The 18,470-nt window shown below is 37.4% G+C and overlaps 2 protein-coding genes across 2 annotated transcripts; both read left to right on the forward strand.

The window, feature by feature from the left end:
* Positions 1-978: 978 nt before the first annotated feature.
* Positions 979-2,852, forward strand: LOC137722254 (phospholipase A1-IIgamma-like). Its single transcript, XM_068461223.1, has 2 exons — positions 979-1,525; positions 2,253-2,852. Exons 1-2 carry the CDS (start codon positions 989-991, stop codon positions 2,850-2,852), a joined length of 1,137 nt encoding a protein of 378 aa, XP_068317324.1. The 5' UTR covers positions 979-988.
* Positions 2,853-7,043: 4,191 nt separating this feature from the next.
* On the forward strand, positions 7,044-10,579 carry LOC137723474 (putative F-box/FBD/LRR-repeat protein At5g22610). Its single transcript, XM_068462669.1, has 4 exons — positions 7,044-7,214; positions 8,124-9,148; positions 9,660-9,833; positions 10,086-10,579. Exons 2-4 carry the CDS (start codon positions 8,141-8,143, stop codon positions 10,401-10,403), a joined length of 1,500 nt encoding a protein of 499 aa, XP_068318770.1. The 5' UTR covers positions 7,044-7,214; positions 8,124-8,140; the 3' UTR covers positions 10,404-10,579.
* Positions 10,580-18,470: the final 7,891 nt, after the last annotated feature.

Here is an 18,470-nt window from a genome sequence, read left to right on the forward strand (position 1 = left end):
GGCTCACCATATGTAGGGGGCATAAAAACTTAACATTGAATCATTTAATCTTAGCTCCTCGTCCAATGACATGGTGGTTTTAGCACGACTTTATTTGCTTTTATATTTTTTTCTCTTAGTGTTAGCCCAATTGGTGGGAGGGAGCTTTGACACAATGGAAATGTTGCTCATTTGTGATTGAAAGGTCATGAGTTTGAGTCGTGAAAATAGCTTATTTGCAAAGCAAGCGTAAGGTTGCGTACGATAGACATTCTCTTAGACCGTAGCAAAGTGGAGAGCCTTATTGGCTTAGGGTTGCCCTTTTAGTTTAGCCCAGTTGGTCTACAATGTTATATAATTTCTTTTAGTTTTTAATTCTCAATGCTTGCATGAGAGCTGTTATTGGCATTTCATAAATGTAAAAATAAAATAGCTGAATACGTGTGTGTCTGTTTATATTTACCAATCATTGTTTTTACTTTTCTTTTATACGCAAAATACTGGGGAGGAGAGGTTACATCAAATGTAAGGGTGAGTGATCTTAACCAAATAAGTAATAAACTCCTTATGTCAGTCATTGTTTTGGAAGGAAAAAAAAAATCACAATGGCCTACTTTTTGTTTTTTTTTTTTTTTTTTTTTAACAAATGATATTATTTTGGGGGAGTGGGCTAATAAGTCTCACAACGTGACGAAAATCAAACGTATGACCTCTCGCTTATAATTGAAGAGGAATATCACTAGACCGTAATACTGAGTGGCCACACTAACCTAATAACTTAGAATTTTTTTATATATAAGAGTATGAAAAACATAAGCAAAAATGTATCGTGAAGTATGAGGTTGGATCACGGATAGTACAGGAGTCATGACACAAGCATGCATAACCAATTCCTTAGAGTTGGTTAAGCGTGCAAGAATATCAATCCTAATTCCAAGTTGGCTATAATTAAGCAATTAAAATATCTATCGATTTTGAGTTAGTCTGTTAGGCAAGGGAGAAGGAGATCATGGATACCATAGCAACAAGGTGGAGGCTTCTTGGTGGCGAAACTGATTGGGAGGGTCTACTTGACCCTCTCGACATTGATCTACGTCGCTGTATCCTTCACTATGGCGAAAGAGTTGCCACCATTGGCGACTCCTTCATCAGCGATCCAAGATCGAAGAATTGTGGACTTCCCCGTTACACAAAGGCACATTTGTTCTCTAAGGTGGGTTTGGAGAATTCTAATCCATACAAGTACACTGTGAATAAATATATATATGCAGCAACAGAATTTTTACCCGGGAAATCGATCTGGTTAGGTTATGTGGCGGTAACAACGGATGAGGGAAAGGAGGTGTTAGGGAGGAGGGACATTTTGGTTACATGGAGAGGAACTGAACTGGATGCAGAGTGGGATGTTGACTTACTGTTCGATTTAGTGTCAGCTTCTGATATTCTGGGAGAGAAGTATGATCCTAAGGTGCACCATGGTTTTCATTCCTATTACAATTCTGCCGACCCTGAATCTCCATACAGTAAAACTAGTTGTAGAGCACAGGTAACTTTTTTTTTTTTTTTTTTTTTTTTTTGTATTTATGGGGGTTATTACGTCCATTGTTGCTCAACACATGTACTCTTTACCTTCTTATGCGTTCATAGCACAAGACTTTACTACTCATCACCGATACATCGTAGGATTCTATATCAATAGAGCACTTGTAATTTGATTTCTTATTTCTTTGGTTCTTGCATCTGTTAGCATGCAAGTTCATTGGAATAACTTTTAAATTTAAATTTCATGGCATGATAATTTATTGGATCAATATTTAGTTTCAACTTTTATTGCACATATACACACACATACGACATCTCTTGGTATGAAAATTGTAATTTGTTCATCTAGAAACAAAATACGATAGGATAATAGATCGTGGACACCATCTAACGAACTACAAGCACTCGAGTACATGCGAAATTCTGTTTATAGAGGACATTGTAACAATATGCAAGCCTCTTTCTCTTCATCTATACTGTCAAATCATCAATATTCGCAACTATCGTTTAATACTATTGTTCTGCTTTGCTGTGATGCATTACTTTCGTATATATTACACAAATTTGTTTATATCAGTTGTTAGTTCATGTTTTATCATATTGTTTTTTGTTATATCGTTAGATAAAATTGTTATAGTGTCGACTGTTATACTGAGTTTACTGTTGTTACAACGCTTTTGTTATCGTTATATCGGTTCATATTCTGATTGCATTCCAAAATTACTTTGTAGGTTTTAACTGCAATTAAAGAAGTGGTGGATCGATACAAGGATGACGAAATCAGCATAACTGTTTGTGGCCACAGCATGGGCGGTGCATTTGCAATTTTAAATGCTACAGACATAGTTTGTAATGGGTACAACAAACCTACAGACCGTCCAGATAAAGCCTGTCTTGTTACATCCATTGTGTTTGCTAGCCCTCGTCTTGGAGATCAAGGTTTCCACAGCGTATTCTCAAGTCTTAAAAATCTTCATGTTTTGCGAGTCACAAATAGCTACGATATAGTCCCTTATTTACCACCGTCAGAAAAGTATGTTGATGTTGGAAAAGAGCTGAAAATTGACACTCTTAAGTCGCCCTATTTGAAGAATGCAAAAAAAGACGCGCACCGTTTGGAGATTTACTTACATGGAGTTGCAGGAACACAAGGGCGAAATGGTTTTCAATTGGTAATCAACCGTGATATTGCATTAGTAAACAAAAAGTTGGACGGTCTAAAGGATGAATATAATGTAATTGTTAATTGGTGGACTGAGAAGAACAAGTCTATGGTTCAAATGGATGATGGCTCTTGGGTGCTGTTGGATCATGAAAAGGATGATGTTTAAAGAGCCTACAATTTGAATAAATTTGATATAAAGTATAGTTTGCCTTCCAGTGTTCGTCGTCTGGCATTTCGTGTATTCACTAATGTTCTACGTCAATTATAATGTATTGTCGTACAATAATGCCTTATGCAGGGATCATGACACGTGTGCACGACGCGGCCTAATAATAAATAAATGTAACAATATATTAGCTAATTTTTTTATAAGGAATCTTAAATGAAATTGCACTAAAGTTAGGTCGTCATCCGTAAGTGGCGCATTGTGTGGCTTGAATATAGTGATAAGTGAGTAAGGGTTGCTGTATCTCCATTGACACCTAGATGCATTTTTAAATGAGCAAGGGGGCTGTAGAAACTTCTTTTTGTACGACTCACTAAAAGTTGTTTGGAAGCATATGCTCACATCAACTTTATCCAAGACATGCAAAACAAGTATTTTGGCCTTACTAGTCAGGGCAGGGTAAACATGTTAGGACAGGAGGGTAGGGTTCAAGAGAGTAGAATGTGTTTAGGAACATGGATTATAGGAATCTTAAAGGGAAATATATGGAAGTAGTAGAAGTTATGGTGAGGAGAATGATAAGTATTATGTGCCTCCAAGAAACTAAGTGGGTTGGTCTTAAGGCAAAGGATCTCGAAAATTTAGGTCTTAAGCTTTGATATTCGAGACAAACAAAACGAGGAATGGTTTGGCATCATCGCGGACAAGATCCTAACATAAGATATTTGATGAGTCCATATTATACCATATATTTTACCCTAATCTTAGAATTAATTTATTGGTTATTTTGGTGGAATTTTGATACTTTGAGTTATATTTTTAATGTAGGACATTCGACTTCCTCTGGAGCAAAAAGTGATCAAACGGATGAATTTTGGAGTGATTCCAATTGGAGCATGTTCGTGTGCCTTTCAAGATGATTGTGCTAAAATTCCAGATTTTTCTACTAAACCGTTTGACCGTGGTGATGAAATACAGGCCTAGCTCACATCTTTCCCAGATTGACGTTTCTGGATGTTTTGGGTATTTTGGAGGTTATGGCATATTTTGAGAAAGATTCCTTCTGAGGATTTGTAGGGGACGTCTCCAGCTTTCAAAAGAGACCTTTTGGGATCACATCGGAGTTGATTTGGTGGGTCAAAAGTGTGATTTTCTAAGAAGTCCGAACTTTATTCAAATAGGAAACCTTTTATTTTCTGTTTTATTATTTTATTATGTTTCTTAGTTTTATTCTAAGACCTTTTAGCGTTTTATTTTGTAGTAGTATAAATAAAATATTTAGCCGTTAGGGTTAAGGAGGAGAAGAGTGGAGGAAACGCACACACTACTTTAGATGATTTTTGAAGTTTATTTTCAAGGTGTTTTCTTTCCTTGTTTTTAATAATATTTTGTTTATGGTTGTAAGTAACTAATTATTGTTTCCTAGGGCGAGGCCACGAGCCTTAGTAAGAATATGTAGTTTCTTTTCAATCTACTTATGATATTATGAATGCATGTTTTGAATTATTAATCACCGTTTTAAACTATCTAAGTGTCTTAGTGATTCGCGACCATTAGGATATTTAGAAAAGTAATTTGATGCAATTTTGGTCGGAAGGTTCCTTAAAATTGGTGCTGGCTTCTTATGGTTAATAATTGTAATTTCACTTAGGATGAACATCACATCTTAAGGGTTGCATGATTTTTCAAAGAGTTTTCATAAAGCATAATGAGTCTTTCTTGTTCATATTTGATCCGAACGTCTAGACGGGTTGCATATTAGATGTACGTTCTATATTGGAGGTTCCAAGTAGGATATATATTAGGAAAACCTAATCTTCAAATATATGCATGGGCAATTCATAAGTAATTGAAATAACTATATATGATTGTTAAGGTGACGGCGGAACCCTAAGCTTTTACAATTTTAATTTTCAAAACTTGTTTTCTTTTAGTTTATTTTATTTTATCACTTTATTATTTAATTAGTTTCTATTAAACTTGTTGTTATTATTTGAATTCAAAAATCAACTTTTTATCAAACTTTGTTTTAAATAATTAATTAAGATTTGATTTAACACAAATTATTCATTTAATCCATGTGGAGAACAACCTTGTTAGAGCCATCTATAGTACAATTACCTTGTACTCTTGGAAGTATTTTAAGTGTTTTTATCCCTACTTTTGTAGAAGGTAAAAATCCTATCAATATTGTAGATGTTAAGAGGATTGAGGATAGAATTATAGCAATCAAGATTGTGATAGGATAAGAACCTGTCAATGTGATTAGTGTGTATGCACCTCAAGCTGGATTGGATATGAGTTTGTAGGAGAAATTTTAGGAAGATCTTGGAGAATTGGTTCAAGGGATCTCTCAGACGGAGAAGTTATTCATAAGAGGAGATTTAAATGGACATGTGGGCAAGGAGAGAGGCAACAACAGAGGTATTCATGGTGGCCATGGTTTTGGGGAGAGAAATGAGGATGGGAAAGTCATCTTGGATTTTGCAATGGCATACGATCTCTTTTTAGCCAACATTTTCTTTAAGAAGAGAAAAGAGCATGTGAGCACCTGCAAGAGCGGGTCATAGAAAACACAAATAGCTTTCCTTTTAACGAGGAAGGAGGATCGTATAACTTGTAAGAACTGCAAAGTTATACCGGGAGAGAGCTTGGCTAACCAACATTGCTTGTTGGTGATGGATGTACATATAAAAAGAGATAGAAGAAAGAACAAGAACTTGAAGTGTCCAAGGACTAAGGACTAGATGGTGGAATCTAAAAGGAGAAAAACAAGTCTTTTTCGAAAAGAAAGTACTTACCCAATGTGTTTGAGATATAGAGGGGTACGCTAGCCAAATGTGGGATTCCATGGTTAGTTGTATCCAAAAAGTGGCAAAATGGGTATTAAGAGAGTACAAGGGTTTCGCTCCACATTAAAAGGTGTGGTGGAAGGAGGAGGTACAAACAAAAGTTAAGGCTAAGAAGAAATATTGTAAAGCCTTATACAAGGATAGAACAAAGAAAAATGTGAAAGTATAAAATAACAAAGAATGAGGCGAAGAAAGCCGTGAGAGAAGTGAAGGTAGTAGCTTTTGGCGATATGTATAAGCGATTCGATACCAAAAAAGGAGAGTTAGATATGTATAAACTAGCTAGAGCTAGGGAAAGGAAGATAAGAGACTTGAACCAAGTAAGGAGCATAAAGGATGAGAATGGAAATGTCCTAGTTATAGAGAATGGGATTAAACATAGATGGAGAGGGTATTTTCATAATCTTTTCAATAAGGGCCATGAAGGGAGTACTTCTTTGAGAGACTAGTAACTCAGAAGAGTGTAAAAATTACTCCACCTATGACCGAATCAAAAGGGAAGAAGTGGTTATGGCTTTGAAAAAGATGAAGCACAGAAAAGCAGTGAGCCTATATGATATACCAATCGAAATGTGGAATGTCTTGGGAGAGGGTATAGCATGAGTTGCAAACATTTTCAATAAGATTTTGAAAAAGAAGACGATACCAAATGAGTGACGAAAAAGCACTTATGTGCCTATCTACAAGAATAAGGGTGACATGCAAAATTACATGAACTATAGGGGTATTAAGTTAATGAGTCATACAATGAAGCTTTGAGAGAAAGTAATTGAGCATAGATTGAGGCAAAAGACGAGTCTCAGACAATCAATTCTAGTTCATGCCTGGCCGCTCAATCATGGAATCAATCCATCTCTTACGACGATCGATGGAAAGATAAAGAGATATGAAAAAAGATTTGCACATGGTCTTTATATATTTGAAAAAAGCTCATGATAGGTCCCCAAGAGATATTATTTGGAGGATTTTAGAGAAGAAAGGAGTATGAGGTATCATTTTTATTACTGTTTTTTATTCTAAGTATATTTGTTATAGTTATGAAAAATAAATAGTAATTTAATTTGACATATCAAATGAAGAGGAAAGCATTAAAAAAGATTCAAGTACCATATAAACTCTCAAAGTTAGCGAGCGTCCCCTTATCAAAATGGTAAAAATATGTTGAGTCCTTACATGACGGCTAATCTAACATAATCCAACAAAATCTATTTTTTTGACAAAAAAAAAAAAAAAAGAAAAAAAAAACAACTCTCAAATTTTTAACATCTCCTTTTTAAATCATTTAAAATATACTTTTCAAACGAGTCTTATTTATTTTTTTGTGGCTTTTCAAATTCGGCTTTACCTAGAGGCTTGAGCCAAAGGGAGAAGAAAAACCCCAACCCGCTCTTACCTCGTTTCCCCTAACCTTCAAAAATCCTTGGCATTCCTCTCCGGCCAGGATTCTTGTGTGTGCCGGCCTATGAGAGTTGGAGCAGACAGAGGGCTGTCGCGTTGAAGGAAGTTTTGGGTAAGCCCTTCGCTACTGATATTTTCTTATTTGTTTTTCTTCAATTTTATTTTCAATTTTTGGTTTGGTGATTGGCAACATTTGAAGATTTCAGACTCAATTTATAGGAATTTCGAGGGACCCTTTTAGTTATATGCATATATAATTGTTTTATTTTCTTTTAAAGCTCTCTGTAATCTGTCAACTGTCTGGTTCTGTTAACCAACAGGTCACCCATAAGAATTAGTTGCGGAAAATGCCTTACCAAGTTGTAGTTTTTGCACAATTTTTTAAGGGTCCGTTTGATTATTATTTCGGCCTGTTTGATAGCCATTTCGTTTTAGTTTTTAGTTTTCGTTGTGTCAAATGTTTGAGATAGAGGGAATGTATATGGAGGAACGAGGAGGAGGAGGAGGAGGGAGGAATATAAGAGAATGTAGGAAAAGGAAAACTAGAAATGAAGGTTTAATAAAATAGTTTTTAGTTTTCTTTGTGTACTCTTCAATGTACCTTTGTTCCGCTTCCTTTCCATCACCCATTCTCCAACTTTGATCATCCCTCTTTTCTCCCGTATTCCTAACAAAAGAGTGAACTAAAAACTAGAAATGAAATGGTTATCAAACGACAAAAAACTAGAAAATCAAGCCTACTTGAAATTGTATTCAGTTTTTGGTTTTTGGTTTTCATATTGTGTACCTTTCTTCCACAGGACCACATCCTTCTCAACACCACCCATCCTCTATCCTTATTCGATCCTCCTTTATCACTTGTATTTGCTCTTTATATCTAACCAAAAAGTGCAAACTAAAAACTTGAAATGAAATAATTACTGGGTCCTTAGTTTAGAAAATGGTATGTGTAGGTCTTTGGCTTGATGCTGTTAATGATATGTATATTTACATAACCTTGTTTTCATGTTAATCGTTGTAGAAAAGCAACCAAGTATCATGGAACACAAACATAAGCTTTTCGCTACTGAAAGTTCTCAAGCTCAAGGAACTTGTCCCAACTATATAATAGATAGATTAAGTAATCTTCCAGATGAAGTGGCTCATCAAATTCTAGCATTCCTCAATTTTAAGGAACTCATTCGAGTGGGTAGCGTTTCCAAAAGATGCAGAGAGCTCTTTCTTTCTACCCCTTCATTGGTAATTTGTTCACCAGACTCAGGAAACAAGCAGAAGCATTTGAACTTACTGAACTCTTTTGATAGATTCTTGCTTCATCGTGGGGATAATAGGATACAACGCCTTTCTGTTAGTTGGTGTATCAGTTCAGGCCTCGCCAACAAGATTTTTCGTATGATCAGGTGGATCCATATTGCGGCAAAGTGTAATGTCGAAGAGCTTGATTTTGCGTTGAATGGCAAGCATACACCTGGGACATTAGAACTCCCAGCTTGCATCTTTCTTTGTGGATCTTTGAGGTCACTATTGGTGTACGTGGGTACAATTCTTAAAGCGCCCTCATTTGCTTGCTCAAGTAATCTCCAATGCTTAACGTTAAAAAGTGTTACGATGGACGAAGGGTTTTGCAAATGGATCTCAAGTTCCTGCAAATGCATTAAGAAATTGCAGCTTAGTTATGTTTCAATAGAAAATATCACCATTGAAAGCTCATCTTTGGAATCATTTAGTTTGGTGGGTTCCTCTTTACATGGCATTCGCTTACGCCATCTTAACATTTCATGTGAGAAGCTTATAGATATACATATAGAGTTTTATAATTTGGACAGCAGCAGCAAGTCAATGAATATTTTTGCTCCAAATCTGAAGTATTTGACATGGATCGGAAGTATATTGAATTACCATAATCTTGGGAAATTAACGTGTTTAGAAAAAGCTGAGATTTTTCTGAAGCGTAAGAAAGATGACTATGACTTTGACAAAATATTTGAGGTTCTGCGCAGCATCCGCAAGGTTAAAGCTCTTATTCTAAGTGAAGATACCACACAGGTAAAGATAAGTATCCTTTAGAAATTCAGGATGTTTTGCAATATGAACTTATGTATGTTTATCTTTCTGGAATCTTTTAATAGATTTAACAAGGCACATCTCTTGGTATGAGGCCGTGTCATACTAATAATACGGATGCCTGATTTTTGCTTCTTAAACTTTAAAATTTCTTTCTAGTTGTATGGAACCAAATTATATTGGTGCTGGAGTTGTTGTTTAAAAGACGTAAACATTACAAGAACTATAAAGACATTGGTTAGACATATGAAGTTGGCAAACTAAGAAGCACCATCATGGTTTTAACTTTTGAGGAATTACTGATTATGTATGTAGATACTGGAAATATTTTTCATAACGCTCAACTTTATTACATTTTTCTCATAGGGTGTTTGTGTACACATACTGGAAATATTTTTCGTTAGGCTCAACTTTATTACCTTTTTCTCATAGGGTATTTGTGTACACATACTTTTCCATATAAGAAATTGATTTAATATTTAAAATAATGCAGGCACTGTTCAGGGAAGGTTCCATGCAACTGCAGTTCGATGATATTTCTTACTTGAGCTTGCATGCTGGGGGCGTGTTTGATGACCTTGTCCCAGCTATGGTCTCTCTTTTGAGAGGAATGCCCAACTTGAAAACTTTGCACATAAACTCTTACCCTCGATTCTTTGGCTCAAAAGTAAGTTAAAAGTCTCTCTCCCCCTCTCTCTCTCTCTGCCATACACATACACAACACAACAGAAAATCTTATACGATGTGAAATTTCTAGAATTCTAAGGCAGAGATGTTAAAGCCATTATTCCTAGACGAGCAATGTATAACCCTCATCTTCTTAAGATGTATCCTGTGTTCCTTTCATTTGGGAAGTAATTTTTTTTATTTTTGGTATGTTACTAACCAAATTTACTTGATTTGGCTGTTGCCTTTCCAGTCGTGCAAGTTTAATAGAAAATATTGGAAATCCCAAAACTTGGACTTTGTTCATCGTCTCGAGGAGGTAAAAATAGAGCTTTCCAACGGGTACAATGGAATGGAGTTTGCAAGGTATATTCTGGAGCATGCTCAGAATTTGAAGAAAATGGTCATACATTATCCACCTCAGCAATCATATGTTGAAGGGAGGTTAAGCAAAAGCGAGATGATTTCTACTACCTCCATTGACTATCAGAAAAGAGATCTGCATAAACTACAAAGCTGGTCTGAATCTGGTACTTACTATAGGTATTTGATTCAGGGAAAGTCGGCCTAATATTGTAATGTTTGTTCGTGACTGTAATGCGGATTATTTTCCTCAGAACCTAATATTCTAAGTTTCGCTTCTGTTCTCAACAGTTGAGCTATATTGTGTTCCGTGTGCTGTTTCAAATTTGTTTACAGAAGTACTAGTAAGCAAGAAATCTAGTTGCCGATGAATCGGTTTTTTCCCGGTGTCGGAAATTTCTCTTATTTGGACAGAGGCCTAACGGGGCTTTCGTGATTTGGGATTCGAATAGATTGGAAATTTGAAAGGTTGAAGTGAAAATATGTTGGGGTGTTTGTGCTTCTGTTCATTTACATGATTAAAGGAACTTTTTATAAGCAAAAAAGGTAGAAAATTACGAGCTAGGAAACTCTTAAAAGGGATTTCCATTAGTTGTAGAGTCCAAATCACATCAAATTTTAATAATCTGAACAGTCTATTTTCAAGTTGCATCTCATAGATCATCCTTACAAAATATTAGCCAAATCGAAAACGTTTAAGACATTTGATTGAGTTCAAAGAAATTAACGAATACTTTATTGTATAAGAAATAATGAAATTTTATCTTGATGGTTAAATAGACAAATGGTTTTGGATTGAATTGAAGTTTTGCAAGGATGATCTATGAATCGAGACTTAAAAAATAGACGGTTCGGATCGTTAAAGTTCAATGTGGAGTGGGCCCCACACTGGGAATCCCTTTGCATAAAAGGGCTGTTACAAGATATATCCCGAAAAAGTAGTGTATATTTTTGTGAAATAGAATTGGTGAATGAGAAAGGAATGCAGAAAAATGAGAACGAAAACTATCAATCGAACAAGTTATTAGAGAAAAAAAGTGAATAAGAATTGCAAACGAAATGGTTATGAAACGGATCTTTAGAATCTTGAAAGAGTAAACCAATTTGACGAAGAAACATAAAATATAAAAGGCTTAAGAATGGAGACAGTAACACAACACATTGTTAGAAATATATATTTATGGGTAACAAAAACACAAGACGTGTGGCTTCAACCCCGCCAACTTCCTAATCTAACGTGTGGGTTCAACGCCGCCTGGCAATTCCTGATACGATCCGATAGCCCAACATGACACGAACTTAACAGGTGTTCAGGTCGATACGATAACGAATTGGGTAACTCGATAAGCACTTGTTAAGATAACGGGTTGGTTTAAGTATACACGTGGCTAACACGATATACAATAAGCAAAATATTAATTTTATAATTTTATAACCTTAAAAAGGTACTATAATAATTATATATATATTAATTTAACAATTTTATACCTTTAAAAACTATAATAATTATATATTTATATATATATATTAAATTAAATTTAAAAAATTGGTGACCATTGGATCGGTTGTGATTTAATCTCAGCTTTCCATTGTGCATTAGGTTGGAGGCTAATATATTTTTATATGGTATAATACTATTGTTTTATTTCTTTTCATAATTACTTTGGTAAACTTCACATAATTTGAATGGTTTTTAATGTTTGGTTTTTCTATATTTAGTTTATGCGGAAGATAGTTCTGACATGGAAAACCTTACTGAAAACATCATCAACATAACTCTTGAAGGCAATAGATCAAGCCAAAGTTTCAATACAATTTCCTCATGATGATCGATGAAAATTGAGGATTTTGTAAAACAAATAACAAGCAAGCTTTGAGTTTCATTGGCAAGGTTTAAATTTTTTAGAAAAGCTTCACAACCTTGAAAACAAAAACTCTTTCATTTTGCAAATATTTTGTAATAGACTAGTAGTGTATGGATGCTTTTTTATTAGGCTCTTATTTTCGAGTGTAGATATAGTACTTAAACGACAAATGTGTTTTAATGTTTTGAAGTAATATTTATGTGGCAATGTGTGGTATGTGCAAACTTAAGAAAATAAATATATTTTTCTTAACGGGTCATAACAGGTAAAGTGACCCGACCTGTTAAGGACCCGTTAAGATAACGGGTGTGATACGAAACGACTCGTTAAGATAACATGTGTTACACGAAAACAACACGAACACCATAGACACGACCCGTTTGCCAGGCCTACATCTAACCACTAATGTTTTCATCTTACTAAAAAAAAACATAAGACGTGTTGTACCATTACACTTTTATGTGTGCAACAATACCGGACTATCTAAGACTGGATTAGCTTCAGGGACTAAACTGGACTGGCTTAGACTAGACTAAGCTGGACTGACTTAGTGAAACGTTTGATGCAGTGTCGGACTAAGAAACAGGACTATAATATTATTTATTTAATCTATATTTATTAATATTTTATTTTATTTTTAATTTAATATATCAATTAATATTTTGTATTACTTTATCTTTTTCCCTATTTTTTTAGAACCATCTTCCTCTCCAATCTCTTCATTCATCTTTTTCTCCGCCACTCCCTCCCCATTCCCCTTTTTCTCCCATTTTTGTCCCTCCTTTTCTTTGTACCAATCTCCTTCCCCTCAATATTTTCTCCAGTTTTACTTCTGTACCAGTGTCCCCTCTCCCTTCCCTCCCTTTGTATTTATTTTTCTATTATTTTTCATATTCAATACCTGTATTTTCTGGACAAATCATAGTTGTACAAGAAAAATCACTCAAATTCTCTTCACCCGATGCTAAAGTTTTCAATCTTGCACCAATCCTTTGCACGAAATTTCCCTAACTATGTTTCCAACCCAACCCTTTGCACCCAAAACTTTTTAATTTCAAAATCCCAGGTCACAATCTCTGAGCAAATATGGGTCACCATGAGCAACAAGGCTGTTGTTGTCTAGCCACCATGGCTGATGTCGGTGGTGGAAGAATCTGGGTCATCACCTTTGATCAATGATGCCAAGCAGCCTAGCCACCATGAACGTCTAAAGCTTCAAGCAGAGAGAGAGAGAAAGAGGAAATACATAAAGAAAGAGAGAAGTGGGTACTAGGTAGGGGCGAAGCGAATAGGAGAGGGTCTTAACAGTCCGCTCCTTCTCAAGGGGTCTCTCGCTAAGACCACCTAACGAGTGTTTAGTCAGAGTGAATCCTACCTAGTCTCATTAAACTTAGTCCCTCTTGCAAACAAACACTGGACTACACTAGCTTTTAGTCTAGTCTAGTCCAGGGAGGCCTAGTGAAGCTAAACAAACACGCCCCTAAAGTATTATTAAAAAAGAAAATCCTCATGTTTGGGGCTACTGTAATATGAAATGATAATACTAGTATGTCGCCCATTGGGATGAGCTCATTTCCTCCTTGCGAATAACGTATCTTGATCGTACAAATTTTATATTTGGTCAAGATATAGCATTTGCAAATACGGGATATAAGTATCATCCAATATGAGATTATATACATTTGGATTTGGTTAAATAAGAAGCGAAAAAACAGAGAGCAAATATCAAACTTTTGAAGAACTAAAAAAACTAAAATAAGACTTTTGAGTTTTGAAAGGGAAGTGTTATTGGCACTCTAAAAATCTCATTTTACACTCCTCATAAGTGTATTTTTCTTTCCTAATATAGAAATTTTTTAGTGTAGAATGAGATTTTTGGAGTGTTAATAATAGTTCCCTTATGAAAAAACTTAAAAACTAAAAATCAGACCTTTTGAAATACTAAAATCTGACTTTTGCAATTGATGAAAAATCCCTTTACCTTTTACTACAACAGTTAAGGATTGCCAGACTAGGAGCGAAGTGAACATGCAACTGGGAGGTTATCTGGATTGCACGAATCCAAGTAAAGTAGCAATCCAATTCAACTAATGAGTTGCTTGCCGCCTTTCCTATTCGATGAGAAACCTATAAATTGCAACCCTCCTCACATTTAGAAGTTTAGAAACTTGCCCCTCTCTCCGATTAAAACGCCCTCTAGTTTGTCAAAACTAGTGCTTTTTCCTGAACTTTGTCACAAATGTGGAGGCTTTTTCCTGAACTTTGTCACAAATGTGGAGCAAAAAATAATTTTAAAAATCATGAAGCTGATATGTGGATTATTTCTCAAGAAAGACAAAATTGTCCCTATTAAATGAGCAAAGAGCAGTCTCATTAACGACGCGCAGGTGAGGTAGAGGAGGCAGAAATCAATGATTGTCAAGGCACCCTTGCCCGTAGGAAATGTCAAAGGTATTTATGATAGAATAATTCATTATTCTTATCATAAATATATTTCTTATAAGAGAAAATCTCTTTTAAGTAAGTAATTATAATCGCATTTATTTTGAATATTTACCTAATTACTCCAAGATATTTATTTACACAAATATTTTGGAATATTCCCACTTAAACACAAGCCTAGGGCTGGCCACCCCTAAACCCTAGAGGGCCAATCCATACTCCTCTTATCTCCTATAAATACCCACTTTATCTCAAAAATTCGGAGAAGCTTTAGCTACCCCTAAAGAGGCCTTTTGCTTTCCACAAATACTTAAACACATTCATTTTAGAATTCTAACTTTGGCATCGGAGATTCTTCGCCCAAAGCCCCCCTTCATTGTGGGTGCCTGAGGTTTTTGGCCTTAATCTTAGTTGTTATTATTTTGCAGGTGCAAATTCGTCAATCAAAGGAAGACGGAAATTTGCATCCACAAATTGGTGATTTCATTAAGAGCTCTGATCCGAAGACTTGAAGAAGACTCTCGCTTTCATCTTCCTTCGTTCGTAGATCCATGACTACAATGGCAGAAAATTCAGAAACTACAACCAATAAGACCTCATACGTTGAAGGACATGGACCAACCAATGGAGACAACGTGGCTCCACACCGTCACCTTTGAGGCTTACCACAGTAAAGACTGCACCTTTGCCACCACGAGGTACCATGGCCATGATAGCAGCGGCAACCACCATTGTAATGACCCATAAGGCAGCCTTTGGCGCCTACCATTTTCACTTGGACACGAACTGCCTAGACCGAGGCAGCCCAAGCCATGCCAACGTAGGTGGCCTAGCACCCATGCGCTTAACCTGCTCTTGCAGCCCTCCAGACAGTCCAGCTTGGCAGTTCAACCAGCCCAGATCCAGATCCCAAGATCGATGGTTGAACCAAGGGTATTTTCACCCTACCTTACTACAGATCTAACCCATCCTGGCTCAAGCTTTGTACCCGGAGTCCACAACACTTCCATAACTCAAGCAAACGTCTACCGTCCTAGTTCTTTTACTCCAAATGATGAACAACACTTATCCCGACAGGTCGTCGAATTGACAAGCGCCATTGCATAATAGACTACCTTGGTGAGTCAACTCTTACAGCGCACCGAGATGCAGCTTGCCCAGGACGAGCTGTCTAGAAGTAGGACAAAGGTAGGCGATGACGTTTCTCACAAACGGCATCCCAGCAAGCAGCCTCTTGACCAACCATTTAGCGTAGACTCTCGTCTTAGAGTGAGGAGGGGCATGCATTCTTGGTTAGGCCCCCATAAGAGCATACATTCATGGTTGGGGCCACTCTAATAATCAACCCGGATGAGCATACATTCACGGCTAGGCCTAGAAGGAGCATCCTCCACCTCACATCAAAGTAGGTAGCACGATGGACAAGGAGAAACAATCGCACAATCCGACTCAAGTTCAACCAGTAGCCTACGAGTAATCCGCTTGCTTGCCAGGAACGTACCACATGCATAGCAACCGCGACATAAAAGAGCCGAGCATAGGGAAGAGCAACCGAGACCAACAGGTCATGATCGGGGGTAGCCGGAAGCCCTACTGCCCAGACATAGATAAATTCAGAAAGAAGTAGAGAGGCTCCTGACTGAGCGATTACACGGATTTCAACGCATCGAGACCACAGACGAAGCCCTTCGTAGGGACATAGCACACATGGGCAGATTACCTTTCACAGACGTGATTGAGCAAATGGAACCTTCATGTAAGTTCAATATGCCACATTTCACCCTATTCAAGAGAGATGGAGACCTGGAAAGACACTTAAAGCATTATTGCAGCGCGATGATCTTATACAGGGCTAACGACACCTTAATGTGCAAGATATTCGCCACTACTTTGCAAGGCGAGGCACAAGATTGGTTCCATACCCTGTCTCCACAAACCATTCGGAGTTTCGATGAGCTTTCCGTAGTTTTCACTAACGAGTACTCATCATAACCCTCGATCAAGAAGAAGTCTGATCATCTCTTCAACATCAAGAAGAATCCAAAGGAGTCACTCCGCCACTATGTCAATAGGTTCAAGGCGAAGAAGGCAAATATAGTCGATTGCAATAACTCGATCGCCAGCACAGCCTTCCAAAAGGGACTCCCAACAGATCATCCCCTATTTGAAAAATTGATCATGAAAGAATACCTGACTCTAGCAGACTTATTCACTCTGGCAGAAAAGCATGAGCTTTAGGAAGAGGCCCGACGAACAATCAAGGCACCTAAGCAACCTCAGAAGGAGTTCCAGGCAGCCTAGAAGAAAGTGGGCAAGAAGCAGTCCAACGGTCGAAGCAGGCAGGGGGCCAAGCGTAGAAACCAATCCCCGGCAAGAAAAGGACAAGCCATCAAGAACTATACCAAGTTCTTGATCCCGGTCAACCAGATCCTCTGCAACCTTAAGAATGAACCTTGATTTAAGCTGCCAAGACAATCTAAATGAGACACCTCTAAGCTAGATCACACCAAGTACTGCGCGTTCCACCGAGATCCTGGTCACACACCAACACTTGTTATACCTAGAAGGAATACCTAGAAAAGCTAGTGAAAGAGGGTAAATGCGATAGAACGAGGAGCAGTCTACCAAGACCATCAGAATCAAAGGCATTTTCGCTGAGTGAATACTTGGGGGCCATAAACAACTCCAAGAAGAGGAAGATAACAATCTCCCAGGTTCAGGCTGCCTACACTAAACCTAAACCCATTGTTGGTTTCATCGAGCAAGAAGCTGAGAGAGTTGACTTCCCACACGTCGATGCTCTAGTAGTGTCCATTCAACTAGCACACACTATAGTCAACAAAGTTATGGTAGAGAACGACAACATAGTAAATCTACTTTAGCTATCCGTCACTTAGAAGATGGGCCTGGAAAACGCGATAATACACCGAGCAGAGGTACTCACCGGATTCAACGGATGCACCTCAACTGCTATTGGAAACATAACACTTGATGTTCATTATAATCAGCGACCCATCTCCTTATAACGAGATTCTAGGAAGGCCCTGGCTAGTGAAACTGGGCATCGTAACTTTCGTCGAGTACTAGAAAATTCGATTCATCATCCCAAGATGAAGAGTCAGAGATATCAAGTCTGACTAGGCCATATCTCAATGATGCACGGTGTAAATGTTAAATGAGTAAAAGAAGAAGTCCTTCACCCTTGTAGGAGCTACTGAGGTTGAGAAGGACGAGCCAGCTACCAAATAGCAACTACAGCAGACGAATCATGATGATGTCGTTCAGGAGGGCAAATTGACAGAAGAAAAAGATGGAAGTTAATAGAGGACACGAATACATCATTCTTGATCCTGAGCACATTCAACATAGCTAGCCAACGTCGTGTTGGTAATGAAGAAATAGAAGGGCAAGTGGAGAGTATGCGTAGATTACACTGACCTCAACAAGGCTTGTCCAAAAGATCTGTTCCATGTCCCCCAAATTGACTATCAAAGCCGGAAGTAGCCAAGAAATTATACATCTACTTGCCAGTCTTAGATGTAGCAGTAATCTCTGCCCTCATACAAAAAGAGCTAAGAGCCCAACTGCTAGTATTTTATACTTCTAAAGCTCTCCTTGATGCAGAAACAAGATACCCGAGGATTAAAAAGCTAATTTTGGCACTAATTGTGGAAACCACGAATAAGCTTGTGGAAACCACTTAGGAGTTAAAGCTCTCCTGATGACTTAAAAGTTATGATCTCGATCCATGAAGAAGTTTGTGGAAACCACGCATGAGGTTGATTCTTAACATAGAAGGTCTTCAATGCTGGCTACTACTGGCCCAACGTGCATCAAGACGCTAAGGAATTTGTTCAAAAGTGTGACAGATGCTAACACTTCAAGCCTGCACCTGCATTGCCTGCCAACGATCTTTACTCACAGACAAACCCATGGCCAATCAACCTAGTAGGGCCCAAACTGCCCGC

This window comes from Pyrus communis, chromosome 17 (genome assembly GCF_963583255.1).
Source record: "Pyrus communis chromosome 17, drPyrComm1.1, whole genome shotgun sequence".
In the NCBI taxonomy this organism is placed as follows: Eukaryota; Viridiplantae; Streptophyta; class Magnoliopsida; order Rosales; family Rosaceae; genus Pyrus; species Pyrus communis.